General features: G+C 49.9%; 5 protein-coding genes across 5 annotated transcripts; 2 read left to right on the forward strand and 3 right to left on the reverse strand.

Annotated features, from left to right (window-relative positions):
- Positions 1-1,664: 1,664 nt before the first annotated feature.
- ASPBRDRAFT_506854 (uncharacterized protein) lies at positions 1,665-2,366 on the reverse strand. Its single transcript, XM_067626586.1, has one exon. It carries the CDS (start codon positions 2,170-2,172, stop codon positions 1,819-1,821), a length of 354 nt encoding a protein of 117 aa, XP_067480776.1. The 5' UTR covers positions 2,173-2,366; the 3' UTR covers positions 1,665-1,818.
- Positions 2,367-2,560: 194 nt separating this feature from the next.
- ASPBRDRAFT_122233 (stress-regulated transcription factor RPN4) lies at positions 2,561-4,741 on the reverse strand (the record flags this gene model as incomplete). The annotated part of the gene is made up of 1 exon (XM_067617497.1): positions 2,561-4,741. The coding sequence occupies one exon, from the start codon at positions 4,739-4,741 to the stop codon at positions 2,561-2,563; it is 2,181 nt and encodes a 726-aa protein (XP_067480777.1).
- Positions 4,742-7,660: 2,919 nt separating this feature from the next.
- Positions 7,661-8,005, reverse strand: ASPBRDRAFT_506879 (uncharacterized protein). The gene has a single exon (XM_067626588.1). The coding sequence runs from the start codon at positions 7,963-7,965 to the stop codon at positions 7,723-7,725; it is 243 nt and encodes an 80-aa protein (XP_067480778.1). The 5' UTR covers positions 7,966-8,005; the 3' UTR covers positions 7,661-7,722.
- A 2,105-nt stretch (positions 8,006-10,110) lies between these two features.
- On the forward strand, positions 10,111-10,504 carry ASPBRDRAFT_41213 (uncharacterized protein). Its single transcript, XM_067624514.1, has one exon. The coding sequence runs from the start codon at positions 10,169-10,171 to the stop codon at positions 10,391-10,393; it is 225 nt and encodes a 74-aa protein (XP_067480779.1). The 5' UTR covers positions 10,111-10,168; the 3' UTR covers positions 10,394-10,504.
- Positions 10,505-10,736: 232 nt separating this feature from the next.
- ASPBRDRAFT_506890 (fungal specific transcription factor domain-containing protein) lies at positions 10,737-12,957 on the forward strand. The gene is made up of 6 exons (XM_067626589.1): positions 10,737-10,981; positions 11,080-11,088; positions 11,148-11,525; positions 11,584-11,843; positions 11,908-12,038; positions 12,123-12,957. Exons 1-6 carry the CDS (start codon positions 10,837-10,839, stop codon positions 12,859-12,861), a joined length of 1,662 nt encoding a protein of 553 aa, XP_067480780.1. The 5' UTR covers positions 10,737-10,836; the 3' UTR covers positions 12,862-12,957.
- The last annotated feature ends 7 nt before the right edge of the window (positions 12,958-12,964 follow it).

A 12,964-nucleotide genomic window follows, 5' to 3' on the forward strand; every position in this document is an offset into this window, starting at 1 on the left:
AAGCCAAGGTTCCCGCAGGAGCCAGCAAACCCGAATACAGGACAATCATCATGCTCCCCAACGCGATATTACGCTCCTTGGCCTGCTCATCTATGGCTGGACGGCGCAGAAAAGAATCTTTTGGATAGCTCCGAATATCAGGATTACGGTGTACGCTGCGGGCATGATTATGGGATTGATTTGTGTTCAGGCGTACACTAATGACGCGTATACGAGGTATGTAGCGAGTGCGGTCGCAGCGGTGGTGGTGTTGAGGAGTTTGACCGGATTTGGATTTCCGCTTTTTGCGGGGGTTATGTATAGCAGTTTGGGATGGGGGTGGAGGATACCTTGTTCGCGAAAATCAGTGGGGTGGGCGGGGTGTAACGGCGGGGGGTTATTGTCGAGGAGTGGGTATGTTGCAGGTTAGATAGAAGTAGAGGAGGAATTGTTATGGTTGTGTTATTCAGTAGATAGCAGTGATACTTGAAAACACCGTTGAACTGAGGTACGCACACAAACTATTCCAAGTGTGTATAACAAAAACAGTAAATCGCGTTTACGATGTATGTAGATCCCTATCTACCCACAATGCATACCCCCACCAACCTGATACAAAACACATACAACAAAAGAAGTTGACAATCTAATTAGAGTGGATAGCCGACCGACCGATAAAACAGACCAATTTCCCAGGGATATCTCCCCCCTTCAGGGACTGATTTACACTTGTGGAACCCGCCCACCCAACAGAAAAAGCGAGGCGGGGAGAGAGTTGATCCCTCCCCCCGCCAATCCAATGTGGGGAACGGGTCCTTTACAGTACTTTTTGTGTCCACAACTCCACTTGAGTCGGAAATAGTTGAGATGAGTCAGTTAGAATCGATTTGTTAACTAAATTAATTACAATAGCTAAGTCATACACACATAATCAAGCACTTGATGATGAATCAAAGTAGTTACAATGACTATAGTTATAGCTGAATCAAATATTACTAACTAGTTAGTTAACTAGTTATTGATGAATGAATTACTAATGGCCATAATCCCACTGACTAACTCATTATCAATGAGCTTTTAGTTAACTAACAATTCCGGTATGAGTCAAAAGTACATTCATCAATCTTGCACCGCCACAAAAACCATCGGAGAATTGAAAACTAATGTGAAGCAAGGACAATAAAGAAATTGAAAAGAAAAGAAATCAGAGACATGCCCTGGATGCATGTTTTTTTTGTCATGGATGATGTATGTATGTATGTATGGTGATGCCATGCATACATACTTCCGTAGTTTCTAAACTACCGGGGGACAGGGGTGCATATGTATGATGTCACTGGCTGGCTGGCTGGCACATTTCAATTTCATTTCCAATTCATTCTTCCGAAGCCACAACACACAAATGATGCACATGAAAAGGTACCACTACATCTGTCTGAATGATGTTGCATTGGCAAGTATGCATACTGGTAATAAATTATTTGCTATGGTATGTTTGGGCTTCAACCGTTTCAATTTCTTAGGTAAATAGTTGGGTACCTGCCGATGACACCGTGCAGTGTGCAGCGGATGTTCATAGCTTCTCACTAGAGCTATAGCTTCAAGGCTGACACTGACAGGTCCCGATACTTAGTCCCTATTATCTGAAACATACTCTCAAAGTAAGCGAAATAAAAGATAATCATCAGAACAATGATATATGTCTTTCACGATATATGTATACATCTCATACTGTACAAGTTTTCTCATCAAATCTGCGCGCCAAACCAACCCCCTCCAGACCCATGCCGACCCAATGCAAAGCCAAAATGAACAAGAGCTGCAGCAATAAATATCTCATCACGTAACAATCATACAGGGTACAGTATAGTACAAAGCGTAAAACCCCAGAAATTCGTAACAAGCTGGCTGGAAAGAACATCGCAAAAACACGCAAACACGGAACCTGTGCATATACACGCGGGAAGAAAAAAGAATTCTTTTTTTGATGCAAACCCGATTTCCGAAACCACCGTGACCCAATGAGGAAGATTTAGCAGCAACACCGTTCACATCACATATGATGAATAATGACAAAAGAAATCTAAGACCCATGGCATGTAATGCAAAACAAAGAAAAGAATCGCAAAAGAAAGAAGCCCAAAGAAGCAAAAAAGGCCTGCTCGTTTCGCTGAAAAGAGATCGATACGTCATCGACCCGCTGATTGGTCCACCGGCGGGCCGCCCGTCCCAAAGGGTGCTGCCATGACGTCATGGCTGCTGCATTGGGTGCACGGCCTTAGGCCCCATATTTTCCCCGATGAAGAAAGTGCAACTGCCGATCCGGCCCCGTTAGCGAGTCCTTGCCTGAAGGGGACTAGCCCATGACGTCGGAGGCTTTTGGGATCCGTCATGGTGACTTTGCACTGCGCTGAGGAAGACACGGTGGATCTCATGCTGTCACCGCGGCGGCTGCTGAATGGCACTCACCATCCCCATTCCTCCACACACCCTTTGGGTTTTCCTCTCCATTGGAATTGAGTAAAGGGGGGAAAGGAGGAGGAGGGGGGGTGCTGGAAACTGGGGCTGATCCACCCAAGCTTCACTCCCGTCCTCTGCGCCGTTGCTTGCCGGGCCAGTCAACCTCTGGATGCACCACGCGCATGTGCCGGGTGAGCGCATCATTGCGCGAGAAGGTTTTCTCCTCCGTGCACAGATGACACCGCACCTTTTGCTTGCGAGCATTGTGGATTGTGTCCTCGTGCCGTGTAAGATCGTAAGGCCGTGAGAACACAGAGTTGCATGGCTTGCCCGTAGACGGATTGATGCGCTCACACTTGTGCGGTCCCGCCTGCGAGTTGCGGGCCGACGTATCGCGAGTGACCAGGTGACCACCAGGGGTGGTCTGACGATGCGCCTCGCGCTTGTGCTTCTGCAGCTTGGCCGGGGTCTCAAAGCGTAGCGTACAACCGTGATATGTGCAGGTGTAGGTGCCTCCGTCGGCCGAGGTATTTTCCGGTCGACTGATCTCTTCCTTGACCGGCGGTGCCTGCATCGGCATCTTTGCCGACGCCTGTGGGGAGGTCATCTCAGTCGAGGGCAGCACATCACTACCCGTAGAGTCAAACCGGGGGAGAGACGCGGGGAATTCGGGAGTCTGGTGCAGCAAGTTGTTGTTCTGATGTTGGGGCTGGCGGTGGTTCTGCTGCTGCTGCTGGCCAAAGGGGAACTGCTGGGATGCAGCGCCCGCCTGCGTAGAGTATTGGCTGGGGAACGACTCCATCGATGTGAAGTTCTGAGTCGGCTGGAATGAGCCGGAGCTCTCCCGGCGCAGTCCGCCCAGGGCATCACCCAGATTGAAATCGGGCTGTGATGAAGGGGGGAACAAAGGCAATCCAGTGTCATCGCCCTCGTTGAAATCCAGCAGTGCATCCTTGGGAGACATCGTCTTGGGCTCTCCTTGAGCCGCCTGACCCATGTTCACCCCATTTTGGGACGTAGGGGCGCTGGTGGCCATTTGAGGTTGTTGCAAAGCCGCATGGTTGTACTCAGCGGCCAAGGGAGAGTTCTGGCGGAAGGGAGAGCGATCGCGAGGCATATTCACCATAGGAGACTGTGACCGTGCGGTCAAGTGGCCCTGGTTGGCAGCCTGCAGGCGATCGGCGATCACATTGCGGAACGACGGTGCCAGCAGATTCTGCTGGTTCGTCGCGGGCTTCGCCATCTGGGGAGTAGACATCATGGCGGGGTTGTAAAGCTCGTCCTGGTAAATGTCGGAAATAGTGCGGTTGAGCTTGGGGATGCCAATGGTCATGTTGTTGTTGGCGTTGTGGTTGTTGTAGTCTGAAAGCGCATCGAGGCGTAAGTAATCATCCATCCACTTGTCTACGTCGGGAAACCGGTTCTCACCATTAACAATCGCCTTCGATGCGTCATCGAGGTCCTCGAAGCCCGTATGGGGAGTCACTGGCGAGTTGTGACTCACGCTCGATACAGAAGGCGCTAGCGAATAATCGCTAGACTGATGCTGGTGACGAGATTGCTTCTGCTGTTGCTGTTGTTGCTGCTGCTGCTGCTCCAGAATTGCCCGTCTCATAGCAAGATCGGCGTCGGTCTGGCTACCATCTTGAAAGCTCTGCACGGGGGTCTGCACGGGGGTAGGCAAAGGCTTGGCTGCACCGTTTGTCCTCGAGTAAGAACTGCCAGCGGGTGCAGAGCGGCTTGATGAGGGACTAGCAGAGGCTTTCAGTAGATTGTTCTGGAGGCGAGCTGGGCCCAACAGCTGCAAGTTGCCTTCCCAACCGTGGTTGTTCGCGACAGACTGTTGTGCCAACATCGGGTTGCCGTTGAAGTAGTAAGGCTGAGTATATTGGGGAAGGTAGGCTTGCGAGGGCGGTGATGCCGAGTGATGGATGTTGATGGAAGGGTTGTAGGAGGAGGAAGGTGTCATCGAAGGGGCCTCGAAGGAGTTGCCGTCGAAGACGGCAGACGAGTAATCCGCGGCAACCGCTGTTGTCGCAGGATAGTGGGAGATGGTGGAGGCGGGGGAGGACGTAGGGGAGGAAGGAGCGGAAGACGGCGGAGAGACGAACTGCAAATCCGGTTGGTACTGGAAAGGAGTTTGCAGACGAGGTTGTTGTTGGCCGAGAAAGTGGAGAGTGGCCTCTTGAGAGTAGTCGAGGATCTGGTCGTCTTGTATGCAAACGGGATCTTGGTAGTTGAGATAGGGGATGGAAGTTGGTTCAGTGATCAAACCCTTACGTGCAGCAGGGTGCATGAACATAATGTGCTTGTTCGCGATTGGACGTCAAAGAGAGAATGACGCCGACGGAGAGGGGGGGGGGGGTGGGCAGGTATAGACACGGAATTTGCCACCGGATGTCGACTTGTTGAAGGTTATAATATAGGTGTTGGCACCAGCGGCCCCCACTAAACTCTTTCAAAGGGGCCAAGCGTATGAGTGCGAAGCGTGCCAACCGGAGAAATGAGTCAACAAGGACAGCGAAACGGAGTGATCCGGAGAGTCAAGTATTAGACAGGCAATGCGTGTCGAAGAGTCTGGAAACGTCGAGTGGTGGAAGGTCCAATCAGGTAGACGGGAAGTCGATAGTGAAGGCTTTGTCGGTGAGAAACCCTTGGTAAGGATAAAAGCTAGAGTTCAAGAGAGGCCTAATTAGACTCGATCCGATCCAATGATGCAAAGACCAGGTAAGACCAAGGGAAGAGAACAAGAGGAGTGGACAAAACGTGAGGATGGGACAAGATTTGGTACGAGCCAACTTACTGTAGATCGGAGGACCACGGGTATTGGGGGGGAACACCAAACTGTAGAAAGGGTGGAATGGGAAGAACGGTCGGGGTGGAGTGAAAGGGAGACAAGGGGGGGTATTTAATAAGAAGAACAAGACTGATGTAGTAAAAGAGTCATCAATTGGGATGATTTAAAATTGAGAGATAATGATGGAGAGGGGAAAGGGAGAGCATAGCTGAAGCGGAGGGGGAGGAGGATGGCTTCTTTTATTATGGGGATGACGTTGCTGCACATAGTAAGTAGTCCGTTCAGTCAGTAAAGCGCAGTACGAAGGAACGGACAAGCCCGACGATCCTCTCTGACTCGATTTTTAATCTTTTTTCGCCCGATTGGGATAAGCGCCTTCTAGCTTGTCCTCATACTTTACTCCGTCATACCCGTAAATACGGCCGAGCACGTAAAATTACCTGCCTTACCACCAGACAAGACTCAAGAGACCCACACTGGCTTCGCACTTACGATCTGCATCTCCGGGGAGCTGGTTATCCAATGCGGTCCCACCCCCGAACAAGCCCCCAAGCCACACTCCCAGTTCCCTCAAGTGGGTATTTTTCTTTTTCTCATTGGTTTTGGTTTTATTTTTGCTTTTCCCCTTCTTCCCTCTCAACATGCATACCTGCACTACTCAAATTAGTAAACTTCTGCACCTGCTAAACCCTCAGGTGTTTCGTCCGATAAGTCCAGACACTGACTGATCCGAAATATGTCGGCTTTACGGGGGAGCAGAAATTTCTGGTACGTTCTTGAATTTACTAGTTAACTCTATTTTATAGTAATAGAATTGATAAGTTGAGGGCAGGGAAAAACTATGAACATGGGTACATCAACTTAGTAATGTGGGAATAGGACTGGCAAGGATCCTTCAGCTACTGTTAGTCCGATTGGAGTACATTAATCTATCTGATAAATTCCTACCAGTCTACACAGGGCTACAAGTCCGATATAGTCGGGTAAACTAGTAATCCGTTAGTCGCATGAACTCCACCGTGTGTCAAGAGGCATTGTTTGTTTTTATTTTTTCTCCTCCCCATTCTGAAACCGAGGCAGCCAATGGGACACGGCTCAGCCACAATCCCCGTTGCTTAAGTAAAACATGGCATCTCAAGCAATGCAGAACCAGATACCGATCTCGTGTTGTCTTGCGATCGGACCACCAAGAGGGAAAACCCTTACAGATGACATGTACGACCAAACGAAAAGGAGTGGGAAGGAGTCGGTGCGCGGCAAAAACAGAAAGCTGAAGATCCTTTCTTCAGCATTGCCTGCCCTGGCTGGAATGATGCATCAGGGTCTGCTCCGTAGTTGCCGATCATCAATACAGACAAAACTACTAGTTCGATAGGTGCCAACGCAAACCGGCAACCCCACAAGCCACAAGTTGCCTGCGCCACAATGCCACAATGATGTGGCTAGTGCATGTCTCATGGCTAGTCACACCCTTAGTAATCCATTCATCATCCACTAGATGAACAATAACTAGTACAACCCACGGAGTTGCCCGAATGAACTTGTCACAAGGTGCTTCTGGCAGGCACTACTGCATTCCACCCACACTTGTCAGCAAGATCAAAGAGAAAATTTGATAATGTGGTCGGTCATGTTGGAACGTTGGGGGACGGTCGAGAACTGTCTGGGCCGGGTAAAGATCGGGCATACGCCGGCGCCAAGACGATGACCGGCCTCGGAGAGCGTATCGCCGACGCAGCAACTGGAATTGGACGCGCTAGCAGCCTGATTTTCACGGCACATCTGTTCCGAACTGGTTCTCGGCCGGTGGCCCTTTCCCACCCTCCCCAGCCTGCCATACTGCGGTGCTGCAGCAAAACATGGTCTCTCTCTTTTGCAGCAATGCATCTTCTTCTTTTTCTTTTACCATCCCCGCGTGATCGGGTCAGCTGATGCTCTTAGCATGGCATGACAGGTTATGTCTTGAGTGTTCCACGGTCCTGCGCGCTAACCGAGCAGCACATGTCCTATATCGGAGGAAGCCATACCCGTAGTCCATACCGCGAGTTGCATCTTGCTGCTTCTGGCGTTGAGTCATTGTCTCTGAATTAGTCTTAGTATTCTCCTCAGTCATATCTGCATGGGTCACAGTCGTACGAATACGAACATATCGTTATTTGCCCCTTAGGCAATTGCAAATCATACTGTTGAATCATACCCATTGTAAAAACAATGTGAGGTGACCTGCAACCGTAGTGGTGTGACTGGTGGGAAGCTCCTTCCCCTTCAACAATCTAGATTTCACTATCGCTTTCACATGCAAAAATCAGGATCCTACGGTTATTGGCACGTTCCTGCTTGCCCTGAAAAAAATTTTTTTTTTTCATCTTGGTTGTCTACGCGTGGCCGCCTCATATACAAAGTACGCAACGTGGAGGGACGGGCATGGCTTCCGGTCCACACGCGCTCGACCACTCTGGGACATTGACACCTGTGATTGGGGATAGTTAAATGCAACTACCTTTTGGCTTTAAGCCACACGGTTCCACATACGACTCCGTTCCAACTAAGCTATGGTCACTGAGCCCTGTCAAGGACCCCGGAGCAGCCCCAACTTGCAGGCCCACCACATGGGAGACGAGACAGCTGAAACTGGTGGCAAAGACTTTAGAGCTTGAGTTTAGGTAACAGCAAATGGGCTCTGTCCCCAGTGCCACTATCTCTGACCCAGCTGGCTGGATCGTCTGCATTCAGCCGTAGCAGGAATCCTGCGGCCTACGCTTATACAGAATACATTTTTTCCCCCTACTGTGTCCGATGCCGTCTGTCAGCCAAACACGGCCGGAACAGGGAAGACTACAGCCTCCGCTGGTTGGACCTAGCTGGGGATGGTAAATTTGCCCCCGTTGTCCCGAGCGTTGATATCCAGTATTCCAGTGTAACCAGTGTTTGACTTGTATGGGACCCCCGGCGGGTCTGAGGGACGGGTATCTGGAAAGCCCCTCCTCCCCGGCCGGGGCAAAGGGAGGAAGCCCACGATCCGACGTCAATGAAGCTACATGATTTGACAGATGTCAACGAGCCCCAGAATTGAATCAATTGCGCATTGACATTCGAGAGTTTCAGCTCGTAATGCAAGACATCACCACTTGAAGTCGTTGTCGGAACAAAGCGTGGACAACACACTGCCGAAGCATGTAGCCGACCAGCAACCACCAAAGTCAAATCGATTTTAATTTGTTTTCAATCTTTTCCGCGCCATGTGCTACAAGGGCGATCGGACCAATCCTTCGCCAGGAACCCTGCAAGACAAATGCATTATGAAGGCCTTAGACGGCAGTGAAAAAATTTTCATTGGTGGTGAGAGGGTGCCCAGTCAGCACTCTAAAGGCTCCCAGTTGCTGTGCACGGGGCGACGATCTCGGGCTAGTAGCACGTACCAACAACCCGGACGAGAGTGTGCCAGACTCCCCCTGCCTGCCACATGCTAACGGACGCGAACTAGTGCCAGACTAATGCATGGAAGGGTGAGAAAATTCTTCTCTCGGGATTCCATGATCCCTTTCCCTTCTCCTGCAGCTTGCTCAGGGATAAAGCCAGCCGTGTGATTGGTTGGATGCATGCGCACAGCCACAGCCCGGTTGCCAAGTTGCGTTGGATTTTCATTCAGGATTCTCCGCGGCCAACGAAACTAGTGCGGGTTGACCCCCGTTTAGGCGTAACTCGGACCACGTACTCCGTCCGTATGCCGTAATTCTGGTAACGTCCGCCGGTTCCATACGTCAAGAATATGCAAGTCGACGCCAAAACGGTTTAGTCTGCTGGGAATTCCTTTCGGGGCAGCCGTATAGACTTCTTCCACGTCTTTTCTAGAACTTTTCTAATTTTGGGCCGTGCAAAGCCGAGTTGCAGGGAAGATGGAAAAAACCTTGCCAAACGCTAGTTTAGTCCCGGATCACAATCTTCCCTCCTCCCCCCATTGTTCAATGGCACCTACTTGGATAGGTTATACTATTTGCTTTTCTTTTCTTTTTTTTTTTTTTATCCTTTCCCTTTCTTCCCAGTCGCAATCCTGTCTTTCCGACATCCGATACCAGGCTCGTTAATCTGTTGCAAGTCTGGAACCTGTATCCTCCCCACTTTCAATCTTTGATTCCCACGAGTCACCGGCTTTGGTGGATATCTACTGTAGGCGATGCCCGATCACTAGATAGCTTTCTACTTCAATATGATCTTCGGTTCCCCGATCGGGCTTGACATAGTAATTGCGCGTATTGATGACGTGAAGATACCCTTTTACTTCATTCTTAGATCCACCAGTCTCATTTCAAGTCATTTGGTCTCTTCGATCATAGTGGATGGATATCAAGATTCAAGAGCACATCGTATTGTACGTAGTCGTTGGGTCATCGGCCCGGTCGATCACTAGTGACTGACTCCTCTTGTGGCTCTGCCTGTCTGCCAGTCTCCGCGTGGGAAAGAGAAGTAAAGAAAGTGTTCGGGTACACGGCACCACGGGTCACCCGCAATCCACTTGTTGACACTTTTCTCTCCGGTCGCAAGGATGCCACAGCCCAAAATTATGCTGATTGGGCTGCTATGGAGGAACTGCAGATTCGAACTAACACTAACTTTCGTATTTTAGTTATCGATTTCTGCAAAAGTATGTAGGTACCCAATTGATTGATTAATTAATCCCATCGAAGGTTCTGGACCGACCGAGAGACCGAGCAACCGAGCTGACCGAGCGACCGTTGGGAAGCAAGCAGGTCTCGTGCCAGCAGGTGACCAATGTTCTAGATTAGTAGCCAGCTGATCAAGTGACAGCTTGACTAGATACTTACTTAGTCAATCATGACAATGAATCACCTTATCATTATTCAGAGGGATATCTTGTGAGACATTCTATACACTAGCGATAGTTGTTCGAGTCATGTTCAAGATAATTTGATGATGAATGATTTAAAAATAGTAATTTGCCTCGGTCCAGGCCTTTTACTTAGTGACACATTGTTTATCTGGGGGATTCCAACTGTCTACTACCCCGCCAGCCACAAGATTGTCTTATGTTCGAACCGTGGAGTATTCATGGTATTTAGTAATTGTGTATATGTACCTATACGTATCGAAATATCTAGCATAACTCAGGATTTCCTCTTTTGGGTGCCGCCGCATTAGTGAGGGTACTCAGGGCCTTGCTCATGAATCACCGCTCACTGAGCGTTCACTGAGCCGTCACGTGCTTCCTGGCCTACTCCTGTTGAACGGTCTACATGGGCATTTCTCGAGTCTACTCATTCCACTCTATATCCGAGCCCAGAAAAGGGCTGCCCAGCACCCAATACTACAATTATAAAGCAATTTATTTGTTGGTATATCTATTTAACTAAAGGAGCAGGAAGGCTCAGCGAGAAGAAAAGAGGGACTGTAGTTAACTGAATAAATACTATACTCTTACTAAGCTTAAACCCGGTGCCTAACTAAGTATCTGATCTCTCTCTGCTCGCAACCGCCCCTTATAGGATGCCCCTTTTCAACAAGGTAATCCGTCAATGCTCGATGCGAACATTGCGAAACCAATCAGGCCATAACCCTACTTGGTATCTACGGAAACGCACAAAATGCAGCTATCCTGGAAGTCAGGATATTCTCTCTCCAATAGGCCCGGAAGAAGGTCAGCAGCCCGTAGGACCAATAGGGGTCGGTTGGGAAACGCAGATGGACCTCAGCAATTTGTGTTCGTTGCAGAACATCCTATGAGAGATCGTAAGACCATACATTTTTCTCAAACCAGCCATCATTTATCCAACCCTCCGGAGCGCCTGTTGAACCTATTACTAATTACGAAGCAAAAAACCCCCCAGAACCTGATGGTATTGACCTGTCCTTTTGTCTGGCTGGCTTCTAAAGACTAATAGTAATCTACGGTTAGTCAACGTTTCCGAGGAAGCCAGCCTCTCCGTAGAGACGCCATTTGAGGTCTCGGGTGATGCATCGCCAACTAGAAGAGTTGCTGATTCTCCCGGCCCCGAGACCGATCCTAGGACAGCTGATGAATTCCAACCGCATCGCGATAACAGCGAAGACCAAGGCCAATCCCCGTGTTCATCTACACCGACAGACGACGGACAGCTACAATCACTAGCTGACGGAGACTCCTCCTATGAATGGTCGAGTCAAGTCGCTACTACTACTATAGAGTCAAGTCCCATGGCAGCTTTAGACCTCCCCAACACTACTAGTACATCTCTGCCACCGAGCGTACTGTACAATAACCTCTGGCAGCGGTTTGGGCCTATCCTTGAGAGATGTTCGCTTATTCTGCTCCCAAGTCGCTCCCCTGTCAATGGCTCACTAACAAGTCATAGACAATATGGAATTCTGCACGATCCCATTAACGTCCGACTTACAGATGAATCCGTTTCGATACCGCAAAACCATCGTTCCGGAACCGATGTTTCTGGTCCATGCGGTGATGGCTTTAGCGGGTCATCATGTTCAGAGCCCATCAGCCGAGGACCATCACTATACAGCATTGAAACTCCTCCGCGAGAGCCTCAACGCATCCGGTAATGTGAAAGATGGTCCCTCCATGCTTGATGCGATTATGATCTTATTTTCCTTCGACGTGAGTTTGCACCTTTTATCTTTGTTTTGCTCGGACATAAATCCACGTTGATAACGCATGTTAGGAAACTCAATCCACCCTGGGATACTGGAGTACACATCTCAAGGGAGCCTATGGCCTCATCGAAGCGTGTGGGGGAATCGAAGCATGGACCACGTCCGCTCGGGCAGACGCTCAAATAGGATTGTTGTTGTGGTATGTATATAACCACACCCCCCTTCCCCCCAAACATCTTACGCAAAATCAGCCCAGCCCGGCCCTTCCAGCTAAACTATTTAGGTGGGATGCCATCATCAGTCTCTTATCCCGGGAAGACTGCGTGTTCCCGTACGCATACGTCGAAGCCATCCTGTCGAACCCCGATGATCGGAAGTGGAGTTTCTTTGAGCTCTGCGGGTGCCCCCACAGCGTGGTCACGCTGCTCATGCAAGTCGTGCGTCTGAGTGCCGAAAAACGCCAATCGTCGTCCATGCGGTACGTGACCTTCGACACCACGATGATAGCCCAAATCGAGCAAGCGCTCGAGTCCTGGCACCACATCTCCCCTGCCGCACTGGCCTTCGGTAGCGACGAAGAGGACATCCAAAAGGACCAAGATTGTATGCACTGCTCAGAGGCATGGAGACACGGCCTGCTTCTCTACATGTACCGCGTCTTCCGATGGAAGCCGGGAAGCCCGATTCCAACGCATGTGGTCCGTTGGGCCCGGGTGATTCTGGACCATGTAGTGGCGTGTCGCGACGAGAGCATGGTCGCCCGGCAGGCGTTGCTGCCGCTCTTCTTCGCGGGCTGCGAACAACGCGATCGATCGGTACGGCAGAAGATCGTGCAGTTCTGCTCGGTGTGGAATGACCGGACGCGGTATCAGATGTTTGGGAGCACCATTCCGTTGCTTGAAGAAGTATGGGCGGAGCAGGAGGCGAAGGGATTTGAGAACGTGTGGTGGGGTCACGTCGTGGATCGAAAACACACCACCGTGTCTTGTTATCCGTTGCAAATGCGGCTTTGCTTTGGATGATCTTGAAACAAAAAAGTCAATAATATTTTCTTATATGAACTGCGTGCCCAACCTCGGGCCCATAAATACATGTTATTGCCAGAGGTAACCAAGCCAAGACTAT

This window comes from Aspergillus brasiliensis, assembly GCF_001889945.1.
Source record: "Aspergillus brasiliensis CBS 101740 unplaced genomic scaffold ASPBRscaffold_4, whole genome shotgun sequence".
Classification (NCBI taxonomy): Eukaryota; Fungi; Ascomycota; class Eurotiomycetes; order Eurotiales; family Aspergillaceae; genus Aspergillus; species Aspergillus brasiliensis.

What these genes read in the sequence shown, in the direction of transcription:
- ASPBRDRAFT_506854 (XM_067626586.1), bottom strand. Translation starts at nt 2,172, where the DNA reads ATGACGTATCGATCTCTTTTCAGCGAAACGAGCAGGCCTTTTTTGCTT.
- ASPBRDRAFT_506879 (XM_067626588.1), bottom strand. Translation starts at nt 7,965, where the DNA reads ATGCAGACGATCCAGCCAGCTGGGTCAGAGATAGTGGCACTGGGGACA.
- ASPBRDRAFT_506890 (XM_067626589.1), top strand. Translation starts at nt 10,837, where the DNA reads ATGCAGCTATCCTGGAAGTCAGGATATTCTCTCTCCAATAGGCCCGGA. An exon ending in TGATCTTATTTTCCTTCGAC is followed by an intron (nt 11,844 to 11,907) that starts GTGAGTTTGCAC and finishes AACGCATGTTAG; the next exon opens with GAAACTCAATCCACCCTGGG. An exon ending in CAAATAGGATTGTTGTTGTG is followed by an intron (nt 12,039 to 12,122) that starts GTATGTATATAA and finishes TAAACTATTTAG; the next exon opens with GTGGGATGCCATCATCAGTC.
- ASPBRDRAFT_41213 (XM_067624514.1), top strand. Translation starts at nt 10,169, where the DNA reads ATGAATGATTTAAAAATAGTAATTTGCCTCGGTCCAGGCCTTTTACTT.